This window comes from Epinephelus lanceolatus, chromosome 8, assembly GCF_041903045.1.
Source record: "Epinephelus lanceolatus isolate andai-2023 chromosome 8, ASM4190304v1, whole genome shotgun sequence".
Taxonomy (NCBI): Eukaryota; Metazoa; Chordata; class Actinopteri; order Perciformes; family Serranidae; genus Epinephelus; species Epinephelus lanceolatus.
In genome coordinates, this window is record NC_135741.1 from 14,026,759 (window position 1) to 14,048,994 (window position 22,236).

Sequence of the window (22,236 nt, forward strand, 5' to 3'; positions counted from 1 at the left end):
TTAAACACTGTTATAATAAAGTTTGTAACCTAATGTCTGTAGTTGACCAATGAAGATGAGTTTACATATCACCTTGGGTTCGTCCTTCACTTTCTCAAAATGATCCCACACTTTGGATTTCCTGCCCGACATGTTATTAACTAGCCTGTGGAATAACCGCAGGTACCAGCCCTGGAAATTAACCTGACTCCTGTCTGACTGCTGAGCGTGGACACTTCTTGCGTGTGTCCTTTCAAATTAAATCCCCACATGGTCCAGTCATATAGGTTTTGATTTATTTTGCGACTAAGCGACCAATGAAATCTTGCCGACTAAGTAGTTTACAATAGTTTAGTTTCTTTCTTTCCTTCTTTTTTTCTTTGTCAAAATTCCCACACACAGGTTGATGCAAACTCTTAACCAGCTGCTCAGCTGTTCATATAACATACATAACACATACAGTATGCCTTGGTAGAGTTGTATCACTGCAGAAGTGTTTCTTAGTATCTAAAAGCAAAATTACAAGTAACAGTGTGATTGTACGATCAGCATTACACACATTACTCTGCAGTTTTTACTCTCAGTGACAGGCTCACTCCTCCCCTCTCCTCACCCTCTCCACCCCTCGTTTGCATCGACAGTGTCTGCATGAAAATCAGGCTGTCAGGTTTGACCTACAGACAGCTTCTCTGCTATCCTGTTACTGCTGCGTGTGTGTGTGCAGAGGTGAGCGCTATAGGATTAACTTGAGGTTCATATTGAAGAGTCAGCCACATGTGCCCTGAGCCGTCACAATTTGTTCCTGAGGCAGCAGCTCCCATGAAGCACCATGATACTTTAACACATGAGATTTAGCTGCTGACCTCCATCTTTAGAAGTAACACAGTCAACAAGAAGTACCTGGAGCTCTTGCTGACTTTTGATTGGTCGCTGGAGTGGTAATGATTTGTAATAACTCATTTATTTAGACTGTCAGACAAAGACATCAGCTAACAGGACGTTGCTAATGAATGGCGCTCAATGTAGAAACAGAGGCTTTCCTTTGAGACGTCAGGATGTTTTGATTTTTTCTCCCCCGCAGCCATCAGTTAGAGTCACCTATCGACGCGCTGGTATTCTACCCCTCCATCATATCGCTGACCACTCTGCAGTTCTGACATTGATTTATCGCTCCGTTCTCCGTTACCTGCCACACAGTCCCAAAGCTGATACAGTGTGTAACCAAAGACGGGTTTGACCATCATTCACACACGCCCCTGTCAGTCCCCTCCCCCACACACTTACACCTCATTTAAGGGGTTATCGACGTGGCCTCTTTACAGTCACTAGGTTGGGTCCCAGGGAGGAGTCTGAGGATCTCACTCAACAGTAATTGACCTTTTTTCTGCAATGGTGGCATCACTCATGATCAATACTTCCCCTGCAGCATAGGCTGTTCTTATGGAGGATTTTGTCTCTTGCAACATGCTTTGCCTTCAGCTTTAAGAAATTAAAGTTAATGTCATGTAACAGAGATCCTGTTTTTTGTTTTCTCCTATAGGGGAGCAATGTAATGGAGGACCAGGACTTGAGAGAGATTGGGATCACAGACCCAAGCCACAGGAAGAAGATCCTGCACGCAGCACGTTCATTACCAAAGGTGACAAATCATTGATTATTACTTCAATACTCATTTCATCACAGTAAGACCTGATTCAGTGTTTAGCTTTGCTTCTGATGTTAGATCACTAAGGTGCTAATCTCCTCTTAATACCAAGGAAGGAAATGCTGCACTTGTTACTTATTTATTTGTTTTTTGTTCATTATTTAACCAGGAAGTACCATTGAGATTGAAAATATCTTTCACAAAAGAGAGCTGGCTGAGGTGGCAGCCAATCAGAACACACTTAAAATGCAACAAATACAACATATAATACAAAAATCCACAATAAAACAACTATTCAAACATAGTGGCCTCTCAAGAAAAACAAGCACGTCTCTGTCACCACATTCTTTATGATGTCCTTAAATTCATCAATGGATATAAGTATTTATAATTTTAGACCTTTTTGAAGATTAAAATGTCCAAGGTGCACAGTAGGAGAATGCAGTTTTCCCCATTTCTGTTAAAACCTGGGGTACATTAACACTGCACTGCATTTATCCTTTAAGATAAAGTTACTTTATCAGGGTTCCTGCAGATCCTTAAAAAGTCTTAAAAAGTATTAAATTTGAGTTTGGAAATTTAAGCCCATAAAATGTCTTAAAAAGTCTTATTTTTACTTGTGAGAAGTCTTAAATTTTGAGATGAAACTTAGACTAACGGAGACATGTCTGAAAACCTAATCAAATCTACCTATTACTGTATCTAGTTACATGATTAGTTATGTGATTTTATGACTTTATTACTCATAACGCGGTCACAAGTAACGACATCGAGGCAATTTAGAAGATATACTGAAAAACTTTGGACGATGAGAGTTAAAGCATCAGGCACTGGAGCACAGATGAGATGTGAACATGATGTTTACTGCCGTGTATTAATGCCATTTGTTGGTGTTAAATAGTATTAATTTTTTTTGTTTAGGTCTTAAAAAGGTCTTAAAACGTCTTAAATTTGACAAATTAAATAAAAATTAATTAAAATTAAATTAAATAAAAAGTCTGCAGGAACCCTGTTTATGATGAACCTATAGAATATCATGCAGTGTTAAACCAATTGTTTCTACCCTCTCCTGCTTGTAACCCCTTCCAAAAAACATGTATAGTCGAGGTGATGTCACATTTCAGATTTATATTAGTTGCTCACACTTCCACCAGAAAGTGATTTCCTCTCTAAACTTATCGGATGGTTTCATATAAATAACTGTTCTGTTCTTTGTTGCCCAGAGAACTGAGATTAAACAGTATTTCACCAAAGAAAGACAAGATAAGAGAAAAGTATACCAGTGTGAATACCAATGTGTGCTGCAGAACTTTGTTTTCTTTTCTTTCCGACCCCTAGTTTGAGAACCACAGCACTGAACTACCAGACTGTATATAATGTAGTAACAGAATGAGTACTTCTTTTTGATACTTAAAGTGAATTTAGCTGACAATACCTATGTACTTTAACTAACATGTGGTGCAGGACTATAGTGGAGTTTTTTCACATTGTTGTGTTGGTACTTTTACTTAAAGGCATATTTAGGATTTCTTGTGGGGTTGTATGAGGTGCTTATTCACAGTCAGTGTATGAGACACAGTAGTTGTCAGTCAGCATGTCCTCTAATTGCAGAAGCAGACGGGAGTACTGCCAAAGAAGTACTGCAAAAAATCAATATCAGTTTAATACATGCTATATTTAGAAAATTTTCACTGCTTTACTTTGAAGAGACAGCATTTTCTGATGGGGAAGCTGTTAACAGTGTCAGTTCCCCTTTATGCTTCCGTCAATGCCACCAGACTCCATTGATAAAGACAGTAATTTTAGCTTCCTGGTTTACAGCTGCCTCAATTGGTTAGTTGTTTGTGTTGCTGTGTGATCTTATCGAATCTGAACTCACCTTTTTAACACCAAAATCACACAATAACACAAATTAGGTAAGGCAGCAGTAGAGCAGTAGCTCCTGTGCTCAGTGATGTTAAATTACTGTTTTTCTCATTGGAGTCTGGTTTTGAAGAGAGCAATGTAACGGCAGTGGTGTAGATCTAACCCAGAGCCTGCTACCTCCTTCAAGTCATGCACAAATATACATGTGTGGGGTTACTGTGACAACTTCCTTCAAAGAGTCAGGAAAATTGGTAACAAAGGCAGCATATATTCCCAGACGTTTCCCCAGAACCCTCTGAACAACAGTGAGTGATTAAGTCTTCTCCTACAGGTGAAAGCTCTGGGCTGTGACGGCAGCAACTCCCTCTCCTCCTGGCTGGAGAATCTGGGCCTGCACGAGTACTTACACAACTTCCTGGCCAGCGGCTACCGCACTCTGGACTGTGTCAAAAACCTGTGGGAGCTGGAGATTGTTAATGTGAGTCACAGTGACGTACGTGCACCATGAGGAGTATCAGAGGGTGAAATTAGTTTTACTGAGTGTTAAAGAAAATTCAGGATAAGGGACAAGTTTGACAGTTCACTCCCGCTTCAGTTTGGAGGAGGCTGGGAGCTCAGACTCTGAAGGTGAAGGCAGGACTTCGGTGTTGAATATTAGGGAAGTAGTTTCCAGTGCTTCAGTTGGTTGAAGGTTTAATGGACAGATAAGGAGCCAGTGATATTTAAGGTAGTCATAATTTAAGACTAGTGCTGTATTCAAGTGCTTCTCAGATGGTCCAGTTTCCTGAATTGCAAAGTCATTCTTTCAACTTCAGTGCGTTCATGAGCTTTTCAGTCATAATGTGGAAACAACAAAGATGTGTTGTATTTTATTGCTTTATTGAGTCTTGAATGTGCTAGAAGTGAATATCAACTTTTTGAGAGACAGATTTTATTTGTTACTCTTTTGGAAACAAACTTCGCAGCTCAGTGAGAAAGTTAAATATGCTGCATATCAACGTGGCGCAGTTATGTAAAGGAAACAACATAAAGTGATAACACAAAGATGCTTCAGTGAGAGATATTCCAAAAAAAAAAAATAGACATTTGGAGTCTCATTTAGAGGCTTTAGGTCTTAAGGAAAAGCTGTTATGACAAGTTAAGCAGCAGTGTCTAATGTTTCTTGGTATGCCTCCAACTTTCCGGCATCTCTGCTTCCTCAAGCGCCACTCCACATGTTCACCAGATAATTTCCTCTTTCTTCCAGGTGCTAAAGATCTCCCTACTTGGTCACAGGAAACGCATCATTGCTTCCTTAGCGGAGAGACCCTACGAGGAACCTCCGGTCAAGCCTCCTCGTTTGTCTCAGATCAGGGTGAGGACCTAGAGCTGTTTTACCAACAGCTTTCTAAGGGATACTTGAGAGTGTGATGGTTTTCCCCTCTCTCAGGCTTGGTTTGTTTTCAGTCCACAAACTTTGGAAGCAGGGTTTTTTGTTTAAGATTAAAGACATTACAGTTCATCGCGGGGCAACTAATGTGTCCATCTCTGTCTCTTCAGTGCCAAGATTTGCCTGGATCCCAGACCTCGTCCCCCCTCAGTCAGATGGAGTCCTATACAGGACGCTCAATGGACCCTTTGCTGCCAGTGGGAGAGCCAGGGAGGAAAAAAGTGGCAGACACTGACTATGACGTTACACAAAGATATCGCAGTGATCGAGTCAGATCACATGTACGTTTGGGTTTATCTGTGTCTCTCGTTTCAGCGGTATTTAATGTCCTTCAGTATCTTTTATGTGATATAGTGATTATTATTATATACTTCTTTCTCCAGGAACGGTACGAAGAGCGGCATCGAGAGCCCCGTCTGACCCTGCGGCCGCCGAGTCTGGCAGCACCGTACGCCCCGGTCCAGAACTGGCATCATCAGCCTGAGAAACTCATCTTTGAATCCTGCGCCTATGAAGCCAGTGTACGTTTGTGCCTTAATCCTTCCCACATAGTTTAAGTTTATTTGCACATTTAGATAAAAAGGAATAGAAATGTAGTTTTCACTGAACATATCCACCAACACATTCTCCCTCTCCTGTTCCCTTGTAGTACCTTGGTTCCATGCTGATTAAGGATCTGCGGGGTACTGAGTCCACGCAGGATGCCTGTGCCAAAATGCGGGTAAGTTTGCTCTCCACTCTCAAAGGACAAAGAGGACATAATTCATATAGTATGAGTGAATGGTGAATCGTCTTTACGTCCTTTCTGCCTGTGTCTCTTACTTCCAGAGGTCGACAGAACAAATGAGGAAAGTCCCGACCATCGTCCTTTCCATCACCTACAAGGGTGTGAAGTTCATTGATGCAGCCAATAAGGTTAGCTGCCACCTACACACGCACACACACACACACACACACACACACACACTGCAACAGCTTACTGTTTTGCACATTATTACAATGAGAAATTACAATGAGATAATGACAAGCCAAACATAAAGTGTCATACCTTATCTTGGGCTGGTTTGTTTGTTTGGTTTTTAGTCTAGTTCCTCTTTGGTCTTGTGCTGTGTCATGTGTTTCCTCTTCTATATTTGATACTTGCTTAACATCTTGTCAAACAGAAAATGAAACGAGGCAAGGTTACATTGTAGTATCACAGATAATGGATCCGTTGTGTCCATGACTGACCCTGCATGTCTCCAGTCTCAAACTGAACCCAGTGCTAATAACAGTATGTTTTGTTTTGTAATATATTTGAGAGTGTTTAAGTCAAGCATCACTCTGAAAAGTTTTTTCTGCGATTGTAAATGTCATTTGTGCAAGTTGATGTCAGATTTGTTTATGTTTGATGGGGAGCAAGTCTTTTCATATTGGCATTTATTTGACATTCGTAAAGAAAGACATTGAAAGGTTGCCTTGGAAGCTCAGCCAGGTATTTATGGCTATACTTTCCTGCGATGGCTGTGAAGTACGATTTATGCCTCAATGTCTCCACTTTACTGGCTGTCGCTTGGGATAGTTATAAATCATAATGCGTTATCACTTAGAACATTGAATTTCTATTATTAAATAAAAAATGTGGGTAAGACCGAGCTTGGGCAGCCTCCCTCCTCAGGGTCTCTGAGCTGTCCATTATGGGGTGAGTGGTAACCTAGAACACAACCTAATCAATAAGATACCCCTCTGCCCCAACAAGTACTATCCACCTCTGGACATGCGGACTGCTGGTTTGATGCCTCAGTATCTGGGTACTGGCCCTCACCCGCCCTCCATCAATAACACACTATATTTACACCCACAACCAACATGGCGATCCTGTAGACAAGGTCCTGCTCCCTATGAAACTGCTCATTCTAAGGTACCGACCTTTAAGAGGAAAAACGAAGTCCTGTATGACTTAGGTTTAGGGCTGCCCCCGATCATTTAGGGCCATTAGTTGACTAGTCACCTGCATGTTTACGATATTAATTTAATTATTAAATGATATATTTTGGGCGGGGCAACACAATGGTTTGAGTTGAAGGTGTGAGAAAGAATAATATCAGTAACATTGTTAACACTGTGCTACATTACAGAGAAATACAAAACCGTACTAATGAACCTTCATTAATATAGGCCTATATTTTATCACAGGGAGTCTCATACTGCCTCTCCTCTTGTTGCAGAACATCATCGCGGAGCATGAGATCCGTAATATTTCATGTGCAGCCCAGGACCCAGAGGACTTGTGCACATTTGCCTACATCACCAAGGACCTGCAGACCAGCCACCACTACTGCCATGTGTTCAGCACAGTAGATGTGGTAAGGATCTTCTCACTGTCTCGTTCTGTCTGCTTATTCTGACAAGCATTTGTGTTAGCCTAACAAACGATACTAGAAGGAGAATTTCTACTGAGTGTTGAAAACGTTTCTAACTGATAGATTTGAATTCCTCCACCATCACTTCCGGTCCTCACACTGAGGAGATGTGACAGCCTGCGTCGTCAACACTGTTATCTCTAGACTGCCCTATCTCCTCAAGGTGTCACGCCTCAGTTGGGGCTATTGCCTCCTCGTAGACACAGTGCTACTCCGGCCATGATAACTACCCCTCCATTACCTGCTCTGTCCCCCCTGCGATCGGATGATTATCCTGCTAATCTGCCTCATAATGCAGCCACGGTCACTGTCGACTGAAGTTGACACTAACAATGCTCAGTGTTTGTCCTGTGCCTTGTGTTGTCCTCTGTGTGGCTAAAACAAGGGGCTGCTGCTCAGAGCTAAAGCAGCCTGATAACCATCAAAGGCAGCAGTGAGATGTGATCAGTTATTTTAGACTGTATTGACCACACTGCTGCTATCAGCCTGCACCATCCTCGCCACACAGAGAGAGAACACAGAGCTGATCACGTCTGTTTGGCGCAGAAGAAGGGGACACATCAGGGCATTAAGTAAACAGACGACGGGGTTTGTGTCAGGGCAGATTCTTCAGCGGAGGAAATGCTGATGATTTCTGGGCTCTGTGTTTGTGTTCCCATCATATGATTGCTTTTTTTAACTTCCCAAGGCATGTAGTGTGAAGCTTGAATCCTCTGTCTTCAGTCTGAGCTGCCTGCTCATATCTGGAAGGGTGTAACAATAGAGTGCAGCTTTAGTACTAAGCTACAGCGGATGTATCCAGTTCAGGTACTGAGGGGAGCTGCTTGCTGCTGCACAATGCTCCCGAGATTACTGCCACTCCTCCTTGTTACGCAATTTGGTTTTGAAGAAGTTTTAGGGGAAAGAAACTTTGTTCTGATATTTTTTTGCTGTTTCACTGCAGTGTAGTGTTGTTCGCCGGGCGGGGAGACTCAGAGTCCAGAATACTTAAAAGGGCTGCCTGCTCCTCCTCTTTCTCCTTCTCTGTACAGAACCTGACCTATGAGATTATACTGACGCTCGGCCAGGCGTTTGAGGTAGCCTATCAGCTGGCTCTGCAGGCCCAGAGGACCAAACAGCACCAGAACCTCCCAGCGGGACCCAGCTCAGAGGTCATTGAGACCAAGTCCAGCCGACCTGTACCTAGACCACGAGGCAGCGTACGGAAGTCAGGGGTGAGTTGGACATCAACACACTGTAGCACAAGATGTGAACACACCCTGGAATAGTTTATCGGCCACATTTTAAAGCTGGAGTGCGGAACTTTAACATATGAATGAACATTGTCAGCCCTGTGATAGTCTGGTGACCTGTCCAGGGTGTACCCCACCTCTAGCTTAATGTCAGCTGGGATAGGCTCCAGCCCCCCGTGACCCCTAACAGGTTAGCGGTTATGGAAATGAATGAATGAATAAGTGTTACATTCAGTCCTTAGTTCATACAATACACATTAAGCCTCATTGTACCAGAGTTTAAGTGTTGTATCTTTAGCAACGTTTCCGCGCAGGTGCACTGGAAGTGATGTGTTTCACGTCAACCAACCCAAACAAATGAGGAGCGAGATTCATTTATTTATTTTACGTTAGATTTGTTTCAATTTTGTTTTCTTTTTGTTCTGCACTGCTTTTCTCTTTGTTGTTTTGCTTTGTCGTTTCATCTCAATGCTTCATCTGTGTGTGGGATTCTGAGGTTTTCTTCCGATACTTTGCATGTTGACAGTTTGAAATAAAGATTCTTTTAAAAAGGAAGCAGGGAAAGACTAAGTGATGGAGCAGCAGCTCAGAGTATGGCAGAAGCTATGGTGTCCAAGAAAAATTTCTGGGGGTGCATGCTCCCAGGGTGTCTGCAGGTTCTTAAAACCTTTAAAGTCATTAAATAGTCTTAAATTTGAATTTTTGAGCCACAAACATTGTGCCTAATTTAATTAATCCATCTTTTCATTTCATGTTGTCGAAATTAGCCATGTTATTTTGTGTTAAATTTCACATTTTTGATGGTAAACATTTTAAAACCTACTACTGAACTTTATCCTTTCTCTTTACTTTATAGTTGCGCTTACCTGTTGGCAAAATGTAGGGTAAACTAATTTCCTCTTATAACCATACTACCTCTGCACAGGACCACATATATACGACTTCAAACTTATCTGCAATGCTCGGGAAAAAAAAGATGAGTTGTCCAAAAATCTGTCTTAAAGGGTAACAGCATCTAAATTAAGAATTCTGATATTTTATTTCCACGGCCTTGGACAGCTCAGTCAATAGTTGTGAATATGATCTACTCTCTCTCAAAGCTAGGAATCGAAGAAGTACGTCTCAAACTTGTGATGTTGTAGGATATAAAGCCTGGAACCTGATTTTGTGGACCCACAGAATGTTCGGCTCCTCAAATGAGCTTAATTGTACTGTAGTCTACTTAGTGCTAAAACAGAAAATGTGTCCATATATACTCAGAGGATTCACCTTGGTGCTCTCACTGTCATCTAGAACAGTGGCTCCCAACCAGTGGGTCCAAGGTCTATTCTGAATGGACCACAAGTGACTCGCAAACATGTCAAGTTTGTTAAAAAAAAAAAAAAAAAACACTTTATTTTACATCACAAATTAAAGATTTAGCACTCTAGTTTTTGGATATGGGAGAGAGGTGTTCGTGTTTACTTGTATATTTGGAATGTCTTAGATCACAGGAACAGCATGTATGCATTTTGAAAACAGTTGTCGTTCGTTAAATTTGGGAATGAAAAAGTTTCTGATACCAGTAGACACTCTGGATGTTCCAGATATAAAAATATACCCTGCCCTCAGAGGAAGAATTAAAACCGAAAGACTTGAAGAGAGCACTCCTGGGAGCGAGGGAGATGTGGCAAGCTCACCTGCAGGCGTACATTGTAAACACGCGTCAACAGTGTAATTACTGTCACCGCCAGAGGGGGGAGACACAAGTTCCGCACTGCAGCTTTAATATGGGCACGTGTTCTGCAGTACAGGAGTATTTTCCTGTCCCTGACATGTGCTTTTTCCTGTTCATTTGGTGCTAATTTCATGCTCTGTGTAGCGCACATGGTGCAGATGTGGAAGGAGAGGCGAGGGGTACGGTTGTCTCAGTTTTGTCTGTAGGAGGGGCCACAGTGTCAGACTTTGAAACCTTATGACCTCGTGCAAAAGGGCCAGATATCTGCAAAATTCAATATCTAGGTCTTTTAGTATAAAACTGAAAAGGAAGAGGTCAAAACTACAGCAACACTAGCTGTATAAAAGTATAAAGAACAACTTTCTTGTATTGTTTTGATGTCTTCAGTCTGTCTTCCTTCTTCATGTTCCTTAAAAGTAGGTTAAGTTGCACCAGAACTCCTTTACTCAATGTAAGTCTGAAGCATATCGTACATCACTGAGTCATCCCGACACCTGATGTAATAATTGTGTTTTCAGAGAAACATTATTCCAGCCTTTTCAAATCAAACCCTCGCAGCACATTAGACGAGTCTTAGTGCGTCTGTATCAGGCTACAGCTCCTCACATCATTATGATCGCACTGTGCTGATGTTTGTCTGGCCATTAGCATTAAACCATTAAGAAGTGAGCCCTGTCCTGAATATAAATGAGATAACTACACCTCAGGGACCAGTCGCACATCTCCGGCTGCAGCTTAATGAACTCGACAGCGTCATGTTAACAATGTGATGTTTACTGTCACTGCTGTGTCCCCTCACCTTTTGATATTTATTTTTGTTTAATCAGATGCACTGTGACCTCACACTCCCACAGTGACACACATGCACACCTGTATAACAGATCAGACTGCTCCTGCCTCATGCTACTCAAACCTGTGTCAATTTCTCTCCCTTTTATTCTCTCTCTCTTGCACTCTTTCACCCCTGCTTCTTCTCCTCCTCCTTCTCTCTCTGTGTTCTTCTCTCCTCTCTCCTCCTGGCGGTGTTTATCTCTCCCAGGACTCTCCTCCTCTCGACAGTCGTTGCTGTTACTGTTACACCTGCACCACCCACCGTCCCTCCTTCCTACCGCTGCACTCTGCCAGCCCTGCTGCCCAGGTGCTGCCTTCACATCCTCATCTCCATCCTCTCACACTTTGCTCCTTCTTTCCTTTTTTTCTTTGTGTTTGGCGACCCACAATCCTCCATCCGTGTCTCTAACCCATTTTGTTCTTTGTGAATTCATATTGCTGTCAATGTATCTTTTACTGTTGTCTGTAGACAAACATAAATGAGCTCCACTTACCTACACTGAGCCACACGTGGACCGATGAATGCTCTGATTATTACTTTTGACTCAGGCGCCCCCTAGTGACAGTTTGGTAGTAACACAAGCAATGTTTATATCCCCAGTGGAACTGTAGTTACATCAATGTAAACACACTTGTATAAAAATCCAATATATATGTAAATAAATCAAATTTTAAAATGTAAAACAAGTCCAATATAAAGTTAGAGAAGAGGTTATAGAGTGTACAACAAAACTTTATGGATAAATCATTGGCCTGTTGGTATTAGGATACAGTTGATAACTTTTCCAAAAAAATAACCTTTTGTCATATTTGTTGAAACTGTCACTACATTGCCATTAGCCTTAGAGACTGGAAGATTTAACGCCACGCCAGAGGAGGACAGAATTGATTTCTTTTGGCTGGATGCACATGAAAAATTTGAGGGTTGTTTCAGACAGGGAGCCTTTTTCCTGACTGAATTTCTTTGCCAGGCCTGGGATAGAAGGCAGAGTATTCTGTTTCTGGTCTGAGTCGTTAAATTACATGTGCTTTGGATTGTTACTGCAGCGTCACTGTAATGGTGTCTTGTAAACCCATGAGGGTTGGGCACGTGTAAGTGTGCATGACAGAAAAAAAAAATTAATCAATCAATACAGACATACAGTCTGTGAAAAAAAAAATCATGTACCTTCTCCTCTCGTTCTGCTTTTAATGGTCTTTGCCAGACTCTACTGTGGCGCACCCAAAAAAAAAACAACCAATTAGACGACTGATCACAGATCATCTGTCTCACGTAGCGCTGTGTGAATAGTCACAGTTTCAGAAAATATGACAGAAAGTTATAATTAGAAAAGTCAGCAATAGGGGTGTATGTATAGCTGCACCAATTAATTGATTAGGTCGCTGTTAAATTAATCGCCAACTGATTTGATCATTGATTAATTGGTTTGAGTAATTTTTTTATGAAAAACATCTGAAATCTCTGATACTACTGTAGCTTCCTAAATATAAACATGTTTCTGGTTTCTTTAACCCTCCATGACAGCAACCTGAATGTTTTTGGGTTGTGGACAAAACACGACATTTGAGGATGTCATCCCAGGCTTTTGGAAACCATTTTCTGACATTTTTTAGACCAAACAAGAATATTAGACAGATTATTCAACAATTAAAATAATTGTTAGTTGCAGCATTAGATGTATGCAACATCATCAAGTGTTTATAAGACTATGAAATAAGACATTAACCAGGGTATATCTGCATGTGCACATAGTCACAGTCAGTGACTGTCCAGTCAGTCCGACTGTTACTGACCAAACCTTCACTGATCAGCCACAATATTAAGACCACTGACAAATAAATTAGAAGTGATCATCTAGTTGCAATGCATTGTTCTGCCAGGAAACCTTAGGTCCTGGCATTCATGTGGATGCCACTTGACATACCACCCACCTAAACACGGTTACAGACCAAGTACACCCCTCATGACAATGGCACTCCCAGATGCCGTGCTGCACCGCCGAACTGCTCAGGAATCACCTGAGGACTGTGATAAAGACCTCAAGGCATCGACTTGCCCTCCAAATTCTCCAGGTCCCTATCTGATCGAGCATTCATGGGACACGCCGCTACCCCACCTTGCAACCCACATGACTTATCATCAACGCCATGGTGCTGGATACTTTGACAGGTCAGAGCCAAGTCTGTAACAAGGAGGCCCCACCATGGACTTGGCTCTGGGGTATCAGCACATCCCACAGATGCTTGATCAGCTTGATTTGGGGAATTTGGAGGCCAGGTTGACACTTTGAGCTCTTAGTCACTTTCTTTGGGTCATTCCTGAGCAGTTTTTACGGTGTGACATGGCGCATTGTTCTGCTGGGAGGGCCATCACCACAGGGGAGTGTCGCTGCTATGAGTGGCGTCCACATGTATGCCAGGACCCAAGGTTTCCCAGCAGAACATGGCATTGTAACAGACAGATCAACGGTATTCACTTCACCTGTCAATGGTTTTAATGTTGGTATGTTTTCACTGAGTTAATTAGTTTGCAGCTGTTGAGAAGCTGAGCGTTTGATGCCCTCTGTTTGTGTTTCCAGGGCGACATCGTGGAACAGGAGGGGGATTCTCAGTCCCAGGGCAGCGCTACATGGCTGGTGGACCCCAAGGAATCCAAGCGCACTATCAGCACTAAGTACGAGACCACCATATTCTGATTGGACCCCTCTTCCTTCTGACCTCTGACCTCTGGGCCTGGTCTCACCCCTCTTCCTCCCCCTCCTTCTGTGTGCCTTTCACTGTGACTCTGCCTCCCCCTCTGGGCTGGACCCCTGCTGCCCTCCCCCGTCTCCCTTCAGCCATCACTCGTCTACAACAGTCTGCGAGTGCTTTGCTCCTTCCTCCTGCTAAACCACCACTTTTAGAGATAATTAGTGCAACCCTTCCGCTTTTAAAACCCTCCTTCTCGCAGGTACCGCTCACACCTCCAGCCTGCCGCTCACCTTCACTGTTACTCTCCTCTCTGTTTACCTTGTATGCTTCCCGTGCACAATGCTTCCTTTCTCTCCCCCAGTCAACATCCCACTATTGACTCTTGATGATAAGCTCTTTCTTTTCTCGGTGCTTTTCCTGCTCTGTTAGGCGACGGCCACTCTGAGGCTTTTCACTCTCGATCTCTCAACTTCTCCGAGCGCTGAGAAAATCTGATTGACCGCAACTGAGAGTGACGCTCTGCACACATCCTGTACCTGGATGGACATGTTTCCTGAGGAAACTGACAAACTTGGGCCTGTAACTATGCGTCAGTTGGACTTTAGCAGACTGTTTGGTGGGACGGAGGTCACGATGTTATTGAGGTTACACAGGATTTACTAAGGGGGGGGTATTTTTCCCTGTCAGCAGTCTGCTCGAAGCCAAAGGAGGCTAAGATCCTAGCACTGTGATAAGGTCCTTTAGGAGCTAATAAAGTAAGCATTTTGGGGGATTTTCTAGCAGGGGATAAGGGGAGCAGAATAGGGCGTAACAGCTGGCATGGACCCGCATGTTAGTGGTCCAAGCTGCGCTGGAAAAGACAGTCCAAACTGTCTTACAACTGGCATGCCCTCCTCTGTGTATCAATCAAAGCAGCAGGATTTAAACCTGATGCTTCTTCTGGAGTGAACTAACTATAACGAAGCACTTTTACCAAATCCCCAAGTGTGTGAGAACAAGTGCATCTTCCTCTGTCCTGTCTCTTTGCTTTCTTCTCTTCACAACAAATGCCTTCTCTGTTCATCCTGCCTTTTATTTCGCCAATCACCACACAGTTAATATTTCACTGGTGAAGAGTTAATCATTATAAAGAGGAGCGGGGGTTTCCCATCACCGTCATGCTGTTTCTGTCCATTAGTTGTGGTTTTTTTTTTACTTTATTTTAACCTTGTTGCTTTGTGTGCGTGTGTCTGTGTCCCTTCCCCATAGCTGAACACTGTGGCCTCTCCCAAGCCAGTAAGAAAGGACAGGATTGAGCCCTGTTGCATGGTGGGTAAGGTGTTTTGTTGGGCCAAAGCAGCAGAATCACATCAGCAGGTGGATCAAGCTCGCCACAGTAACACACAGGCCTGGAAGCAAACAGACATAAAGCTTTCAAGAGTTCATCACCACACACGCACGCTCAGTTTAACTTCCTGTCCATCAGAAAGTGACACTCAGATGTATTTGTTGTGCTTTATGTATTTCCTCTTAATACGTATCAGACCTCCCTCATGAAGGCTGGTGTTTACTCTTTGAGGAAATGTACCGGCAGTGTCACAACGCAGAACTTGTAGTGAAAGGGGAAGTGGCTCAGATAAGGAACATGAATTTTTATGTCATGATACAAAGGTACAAACTATCAGACCGAGACCTCACACTGTAGGCACACACTCCTTCCTGGATCATTCGTCCTGTATCCACACATTGTAACGTCTCTCCACGACCATCAGCTCGTCATCCCAAACATACATGTATAACTGTGATAAACGACGTAATCTTGCACGGGAGGAGCTCTCTAACCAAAGGGCAGAGGAACTGACACTACAAAGACTGTTTTATAACGATATAATATAACGGGGTGGCTTTTATTTGATTTGAAAGTTGTTTTGTTTCTATGTTTTAATTGTTATCTAGGACAACGATGTGTCCTAATGCTGGAACTGGATCAGTTGTGGTTCACTTCTCCTTCCCTGCTCCTTTTGTTCAGTTAATCTTGACCAGATTATTCACCAAACCTGCCATGCAGGCTGGTGCGTCTTTAGATTTTAGCTGCAGAACAGAACAATAGGGCAGAGCATGTTTCTCCTAGCTAACTCCCAGTATGTTGACTGTTAATGGTACTTTCTGGTCAGCCGATGTGTATATGGGTACATTAGTCAGGTCGTTTTGATTTAACTGTTGTATATGTGGTACGTTGTCAGGCCAGCGCGATAGCTCTATGGTACGCTGTCGTCGGCGCCTTCGGCCATCAGCCTGGTCCCGTTCTGCTTTTGCACATTGTTAAGGGTCAGAGAGATATTTAGGGACTAATCTGATGACGACAATGATGAGAATGATATTGTACATGAATCTAGCGGTCTGTATTTTGATACTTGAATGATTTTTGCTTTTATAGATATCTATATATATGTATATGTATGTATGTAATTTTTGACGTTTGTCAAAAGAGAGAAAAGGACTATGTCTTATAAAGTTAAACATATCGTGAATAAATACCCTGTGATTTAAAAAAAAAAAAAAAAAGGCTGAGAAAACAATGACTCAGAAGAGGGACCTCACTTCAGAAAAAAAAGATTGTAAATAATCTTGGGCTTCCAGTCTTTTTTATGATTATTTTTCATAATTGTACGACTAATAAATGGCGCAATTAGAAATGCCGACTCCTGACTCTTTATTTGTCACTGAGCTTTTTTAATGTGGAACGTCTCTTGCATTTCTTCTCCCCAAGTTTGACAGAATCATCCGTCAGATTGTGACAAGCTGCAGATCTGCCGCAGGCATCACAGCTCAGTACTGTCTCCATTTGTCAGAGGGCGAACGAGGTCAGTGGATGTGCCAGGATGAAATGTTTGGTCTCCGCCCTCCATATCCACTTTATAAACCTTTCTCTGCTGAAGGATGGAGCCCACAGCTCAGAGCGACTGCAGGTGTAACACAGTGCAGGAGATAAAAGCACAGAGGTTCAGGTACATGAGGCAGCAATACAATTTCATCAAAACTTTTTCTGTCAGCTACCTCAGTAACTACAGACAAGCATGTTCCTGCAGTAAATTTCTCTGCATTTAAAGCCAAAGTCCAGCTGTACATGGAAAAACTCCAGTGATGGAAGTACTCACATCTTTTATTTAAAGATCCAGTGTGTAGCATTCAGTGGCATGTATTTGCAGAAGTCTAATATAATATTCATAGCTATGTTTTCATTAGTTTATAATCGCCTGAAAATTAGAATTTTGTTGGCGTGGAATGAGACGTTTATATCTACCTACACAGCAGGTCCTCTCCCACGGAGTCCACCATGTTGTTTCTACAGTAGCCCAGAACAGACAAACCAAATACTGGCTCTACACAGGACCATTTGTGTTTTCTTGTCTGCCACCACAGTTCTGCTACACGCTCAGCACACAGGAGAAGTTTAATTTCTGCAACCTCACCACTAGATGTCACTGAATCCTGTGTGCTGAGCGTGTAGCAGAACAGCACACAGGAGAAGTTTAATTTCTGCAACCTCACCACTAGATGTCACTGAATCCTCCACACTGGACCTTTAACTCTTTGAGTCTGGAGCCCCATCACTTTTCTTGTGCTGCTTTCAGACGCCTTTTGCAAGTTTTTTAATAAAAGTAGGTTAGTAACACCATGTGGCAACCTGCAGGGTTAAAAAATGAAGTCAACACTGAAGTGCAAAACGCTGCAGTTCTTTGAATGACCACTTGAGGCCAGTTAAAATGCCCAACTTTGCAGCAGAAATAAACATGTTTACAGCCTGGTACAAAAACAGTTTTGGTCTCTATAGCTAGTTTAAACATTCATGCCAACTGAACTTGAGCTGAACTTTTATGTAACTCACCTGTTAACATTGTTTTTAAGGTTAAAAGATGAGCATGATTAAGCGTGGGCCGCTTTGAGTGACAGGCTGTGTGCTGATATTGTCCTCAGCTTCTCAGTCAGATCCGCACCTCGCTCCTCCACAGCTCCAGCCTCTCACCCAAATATGGGCTGCATTCCGAATCGCATACTATTTCTTCTTACTTTCAGTATGTACTGCAGCTGTCCTTAAAAAGTATGTACTGTTGCATGCAGTATGCACACAATCAGGACATTCTACTTTCTCATAATATTATGCCCTGAACTTTGACCCTCTTGATTTTATATCCATTACCCTGGAGATAAAATTTAAAAAATGCCAGATCAAAACGGAGATCAACCAGGGGAGCTCTGCTGTTGTTACTTTGCAATGTATGTAGTTTAACTTAAAGTTATAACTGTGCAGTTTTTAGATTCTATCATATAATATTTGTGACAGTGAAATTACATCTGCAGTTCTTTGTTGTTATTTTTATAGTTATGTCCTTTTGTTGTTTGTGATATTCAGGATTATTTTTGTTCACTTAAACAATATTCCTATTATTACTATTTGACTGGTCATCATTTACTTGAATGTGCATTGGGACTTCCTGACAACTGTCAGTCAGCTGACATCTGTTTGCAGCTCAGTCGATGTGACGTATCGTCGGCTGTGCAGAGGATTGTGGGTCAGAATAGACAGAAAAGCATGCTGGCCTGTATAATGCAAAATCGGACCGGATGTAGTAGAACAGCTTTGTATTTCTGGCATATTGCATTTGACATACTATGTATTGGGACACACTGTATCTTTTTCTGGCATACTATATAGTATGGTAATATATGTATTGGAAAGCACAAATGGTCACTTCTGGCTCCAAAAACCAAGATGGCGACAGCTGTAATGCAGAAGTCGAGGCTTCAGAACAGGAGTCCACAAATCAATGGGTGACGTCAAGGTAGCTACGTCCATTATTGTTACAGATAACAAGTAATACACACAACAGAAATAATCCACTGCAAGTAAATAACTTCTGAAATAATATAAATATATACGTGAGTATGACGTACAGTTTTTGCCTCTGAGATGTGGTAGAGTAGAAGTATGGAGTAGGAGAGGATAGAAATACTCAAGTGCAAGTACCTTAAATTTTATCCTGAAGTGCAGTACCTGAGTAAATGTACTTAGTTACTTTCCACTACTTATTAAGTTAAGGGTTTTTCCTTGTCCACTTGACTCTATTTATCCTAATGTAGATCTGTGAATAAATTAAATATCTATTACTTTAAAACTCTAAGAACAACTGTGTTTTAATTATTATTTTGTGTCCTTGTTTATTTTTATCAGCTCAGATTAATTGAAATGTTGTTTTTGTTTATTTTAATTGCTCCTGTTCCAACTTGTATATTAATATTACTTTTTTTATCTTTGTTAGAAGGGAAATAAATCAAGAGAGGAAAATGACTACAGCTGTCAAATGTGTCAGGAATAATAACTAATCAAACTCAAAATAATTTTGGAGTTTGTGAATGTATGGATGAATCAATGTTAAAATACATATTTTGATAAACAACCAACAGTTGGCAGCCCATAGTTCACAAAATAGTTAATAGATAAATATTTAATAGTTTGATAAAAAATTATGTGTCATCTGATTCTTGTCATCTGATTTCTCTTGTTTTGTTTTGATAGTTGTGCAGTGATGAGGCTGACAGGCAAAAAAACCTTCATACTGTCTGTGACACTGATTTTATTTTGAAAAACAGCAAGTTAATATACTGTTGTTATACTGTGACTATTTTCCCAATGATCTAAAATAACTAAATTGCTTTAGGCCTTAAATTTCAAATGACACTGGCAGAAATAAAGTCAGATTGTTTTAAGATTTGAACTTTGAACTCTTCTGGAAAGCAGAATGCAGCCAAACATGTCATGTGACACTTACACCGCCTCCTACACTAACACTGCATCATATCTTTGGTTCAGTGATGTAACTGCTGGTATGAAAAATATGTTCTTTATGTAAAGTTGTTTTGTTGGCCAGCACAAAAACACCAGCAGGACAACAGATCCGGTGATTTCTGGGACAGATATATGAATTTACACGTCTGCTCATTTCCATAGATATGCAACAGACGTCACAAATGTGCGCTGCTGTTCCTGGAAAACAGATCGACTTGTGGCATGCTGATTGTGAGGCTGATATCTGCAGACAGGACGGCTTTGTTCACAAACTCTGACATGCACAAACTGACAAACTCTTCACAGCAACCAGCCTGTAAACACTCAGAATAAGTGGTAAAACAAGCCAGGTGGAATTTGGTTTTTAGGACATGAGTATGAACAGAACACAGTTTCATGGTGCAACTTTCTAACATGGAACCATTTATTATTTTATGTCTTATTTATTTCAAATATAAGAGAAAAAATAAGTTCTCTAGATTGGTTATAAGCCATTAAGAGAAACCGGTTTGGGATTACCAGGCTGGCTGGTTGATAAAATTGCAGGTATAAATGTAATCCATTAATAAATAGTTGTGGGTTTTACAGCTCCTAAACAGGTCTGTAGTTGTAAACATTATTCATAAAGATTAAACCATCCACACTGTAATTTGTAAATGTCTAGAACGTGTCAATGATACAGTCCATCAGAAGGGTCTCACTGACGAGGCCAATTAAAGAGCCAAAAAGACAAAACTGTGTCACTTTGATTTAATGGATTGCTGTGTAACTTTGTAAAGACACTCAGAGTCCTCAGGTGATGAAGCCTAATGACTGCTGATCCCCAGACCTACATCTTGTGCCACCATGACATCGACATTTGTGGTTCAGAAATGTTGGATGGTTGCCATCACATTTCCTACAGATATTTAAGGTCGCAAGAGGATACACTGTAATGACTTTGGTGATCCTCTGACTTCTCCTGTAGCGCCACCAACAGGTCAAAGTGTTCTGCAATACTGTGACATATGACAACATCTAGGCCAGGGGTAGGCAACCTGTGGCTCTGGAGCCACATGTATCTCTTTAGCCCTCCTCCAGTGACTCCCTGTGACTTTGAGGAAAAATTATATGGAAATGGATAACAGATATTTAACTTTTTTTTTTTTGCATTCTTACATATTCCAGTTGTATAATTGTGTAGCCTGTACACCGAATAAAAAAAAATGTTTTAACATCTCATCAACTATGTGCATGATTCGTCAACACCTTGGTGCCTTTTCCTTAAATTTGCTCAATCTCAATACAATGGATGAGCTTGAGTCTCCTCAGTGAGGCTCGCTATTTATTTCAAATCCAAAAAAGAAAATGTCTCTGAGGCAAATAGCGAATTTCATAGTAAGTGGACAGATGTGTTTGCTGTCACCACTAACGCTGCAAAGTTTAAGCACCAAATAATCATAAATAACCCACTGCAGAGTGGCTATTTTGTTGTAAAACATATTCATGAACGATTATTTAAACTTATTAGGAATGTTTATAGGCAAATTTAGATTAAGTAGATTGTGTTGTGGTCACTTTAAGACATAAATATGTCTTGCGGCTCCAGACAAAGCAAAAAACATCTCTTTTGATAGCAAAGGTTGCTGACCCCTGATCTATGTGAAGTATTGGCACAGCATTTCATACATACCTTGATGGTTTCCAGATGATGTATCCTAATGACTTTGGTGATCCATTGACTTTAACTCTAGCGCCACCAAGAGGCTGACATTTTTGGGCTTTATTGAAATGTCTTGAGAAATACCAGAAATGTGTTACACCCATGTATTTAAATGTATCCAGTGTGCCAGATTTAGCCGTACAGGCTAATTTTCATCTGCAGTTCTTGGCTGATGGATGAAGGTCAAAATTTCCTTTTGTCCAATACTTTGCTATATGACCAAATACTAATCACATTACACCTACTTAAGAGGACAGTTAAACCCAAACTCACAAATTCATATTTTCCTCTTACCTGTAGTGCTATTTATCAGTCTAGATTGTTTTGGTGTGAGCTATTGAGTGTTGAAGATATCGGCCGACGAGATGTCTGCCGTCTCTTGAATATAAAGGAACTAGATGGCACACGGCTTGTGGTGCACAAAGTTTCAGTTTCAGTTGAGTTAATTTTAGGAAGGGACAGTGCAAAATAATAAATACACATGGTATAAAAATGCTACAGTTAGCCAAGAGGCTATTTTTCATCTGTGGTCCCTCGGCCAAGGTGTTACACAAGGCTTCCTGAAATACAACAAAACAAAGAACAAAGAAACAACACTATGAAAATATGTTTGTAAAACTCAACAGCAATGTCTCGTTACAGAAATCGTGACCCAGTTACTCAAGATAATCCACAGACCTTGTTGTGAGCAGTTTAATGTAGAAACTGTTTTCTCTCTACTGAACAACACCCACCAAATGAATCACTGCAAAGAAGGAAGCGTGCATCTACTCATGGATGAGAGGCTCGTGCTTGTGCTTTTAGTTTATCTTTTTTTTTTTCTTGGTGCTTTGAGCAAGACAAGCTGAGTGCCATCTAGTTCCATTATATTGGAGGGAAGGCAGACATCTCTTTGGTTGATGTTTCCAACACTTG

At 41.4% G+C, this 22,236-nt stretch overlaps 1 protein-coding gene across 12 annotated transcripts in view; it reads left to right on the forward strand.

Annotated features, from left to right (window-relative positions):
- Positions 1-16,467, forward strand: part of anks1aa (ankyrin repeat and sterile alpha motif domain containing 1Aa) — a 102,698-nt gene extending 86,231 nt beyond the window's left edge. For 10 of the 12 annotated variants that reach the window (XM_078169876.1, XM_033628578.2, XM_078169874.1 and 7 more), the window contains 10 exons: positions 1,520-1,618; positions 3,822-3,968; positions 4,737-4,844; positions 5,030-5,200; positions 5,303-5,440; positions 5,569-5,640; positions 5,748-5,834; positions 7,127-7,264; positions 8,353-8,535; positions 13,681-16,467. In XM_078169876.1, the coding sequence (XP_078026002.1) occupies positions 1,520-1,618; positions 3,822-3,968; positions 4,737-4,844; positions 5,030-5,200; positions 5,303-5,440; positions 5,569-5,640; positions 5,748-5,834; positions 7,127-7,264; positions 8,353-8,535; positions 13,681-13,797 (1,260 nt within the window). In that variant the 3' untranslated portion in view covers positions 13,798-16,467. Of the gene's footprint in view, positions 1-1,519; positions 1,619-3,821; positions 3,969-4,736; positions 4,845-5,029; positions 5,201-5,302; positions 5,441-5,568; positions 5,641-5,747; positions 5,835-7,126; positions 7,265-8,352; positions 8,536-11,309; positions 11,409-13,680 lie in introns of all 12 variants that reach the window. The other 2 variants (XM_033628581.2, XM_078169879.1) reach the window with 2 other exon arrangements.
- The last annotated feature ends 5,769 nt before the right edge of the window (positions 16,468-22,236 follow it).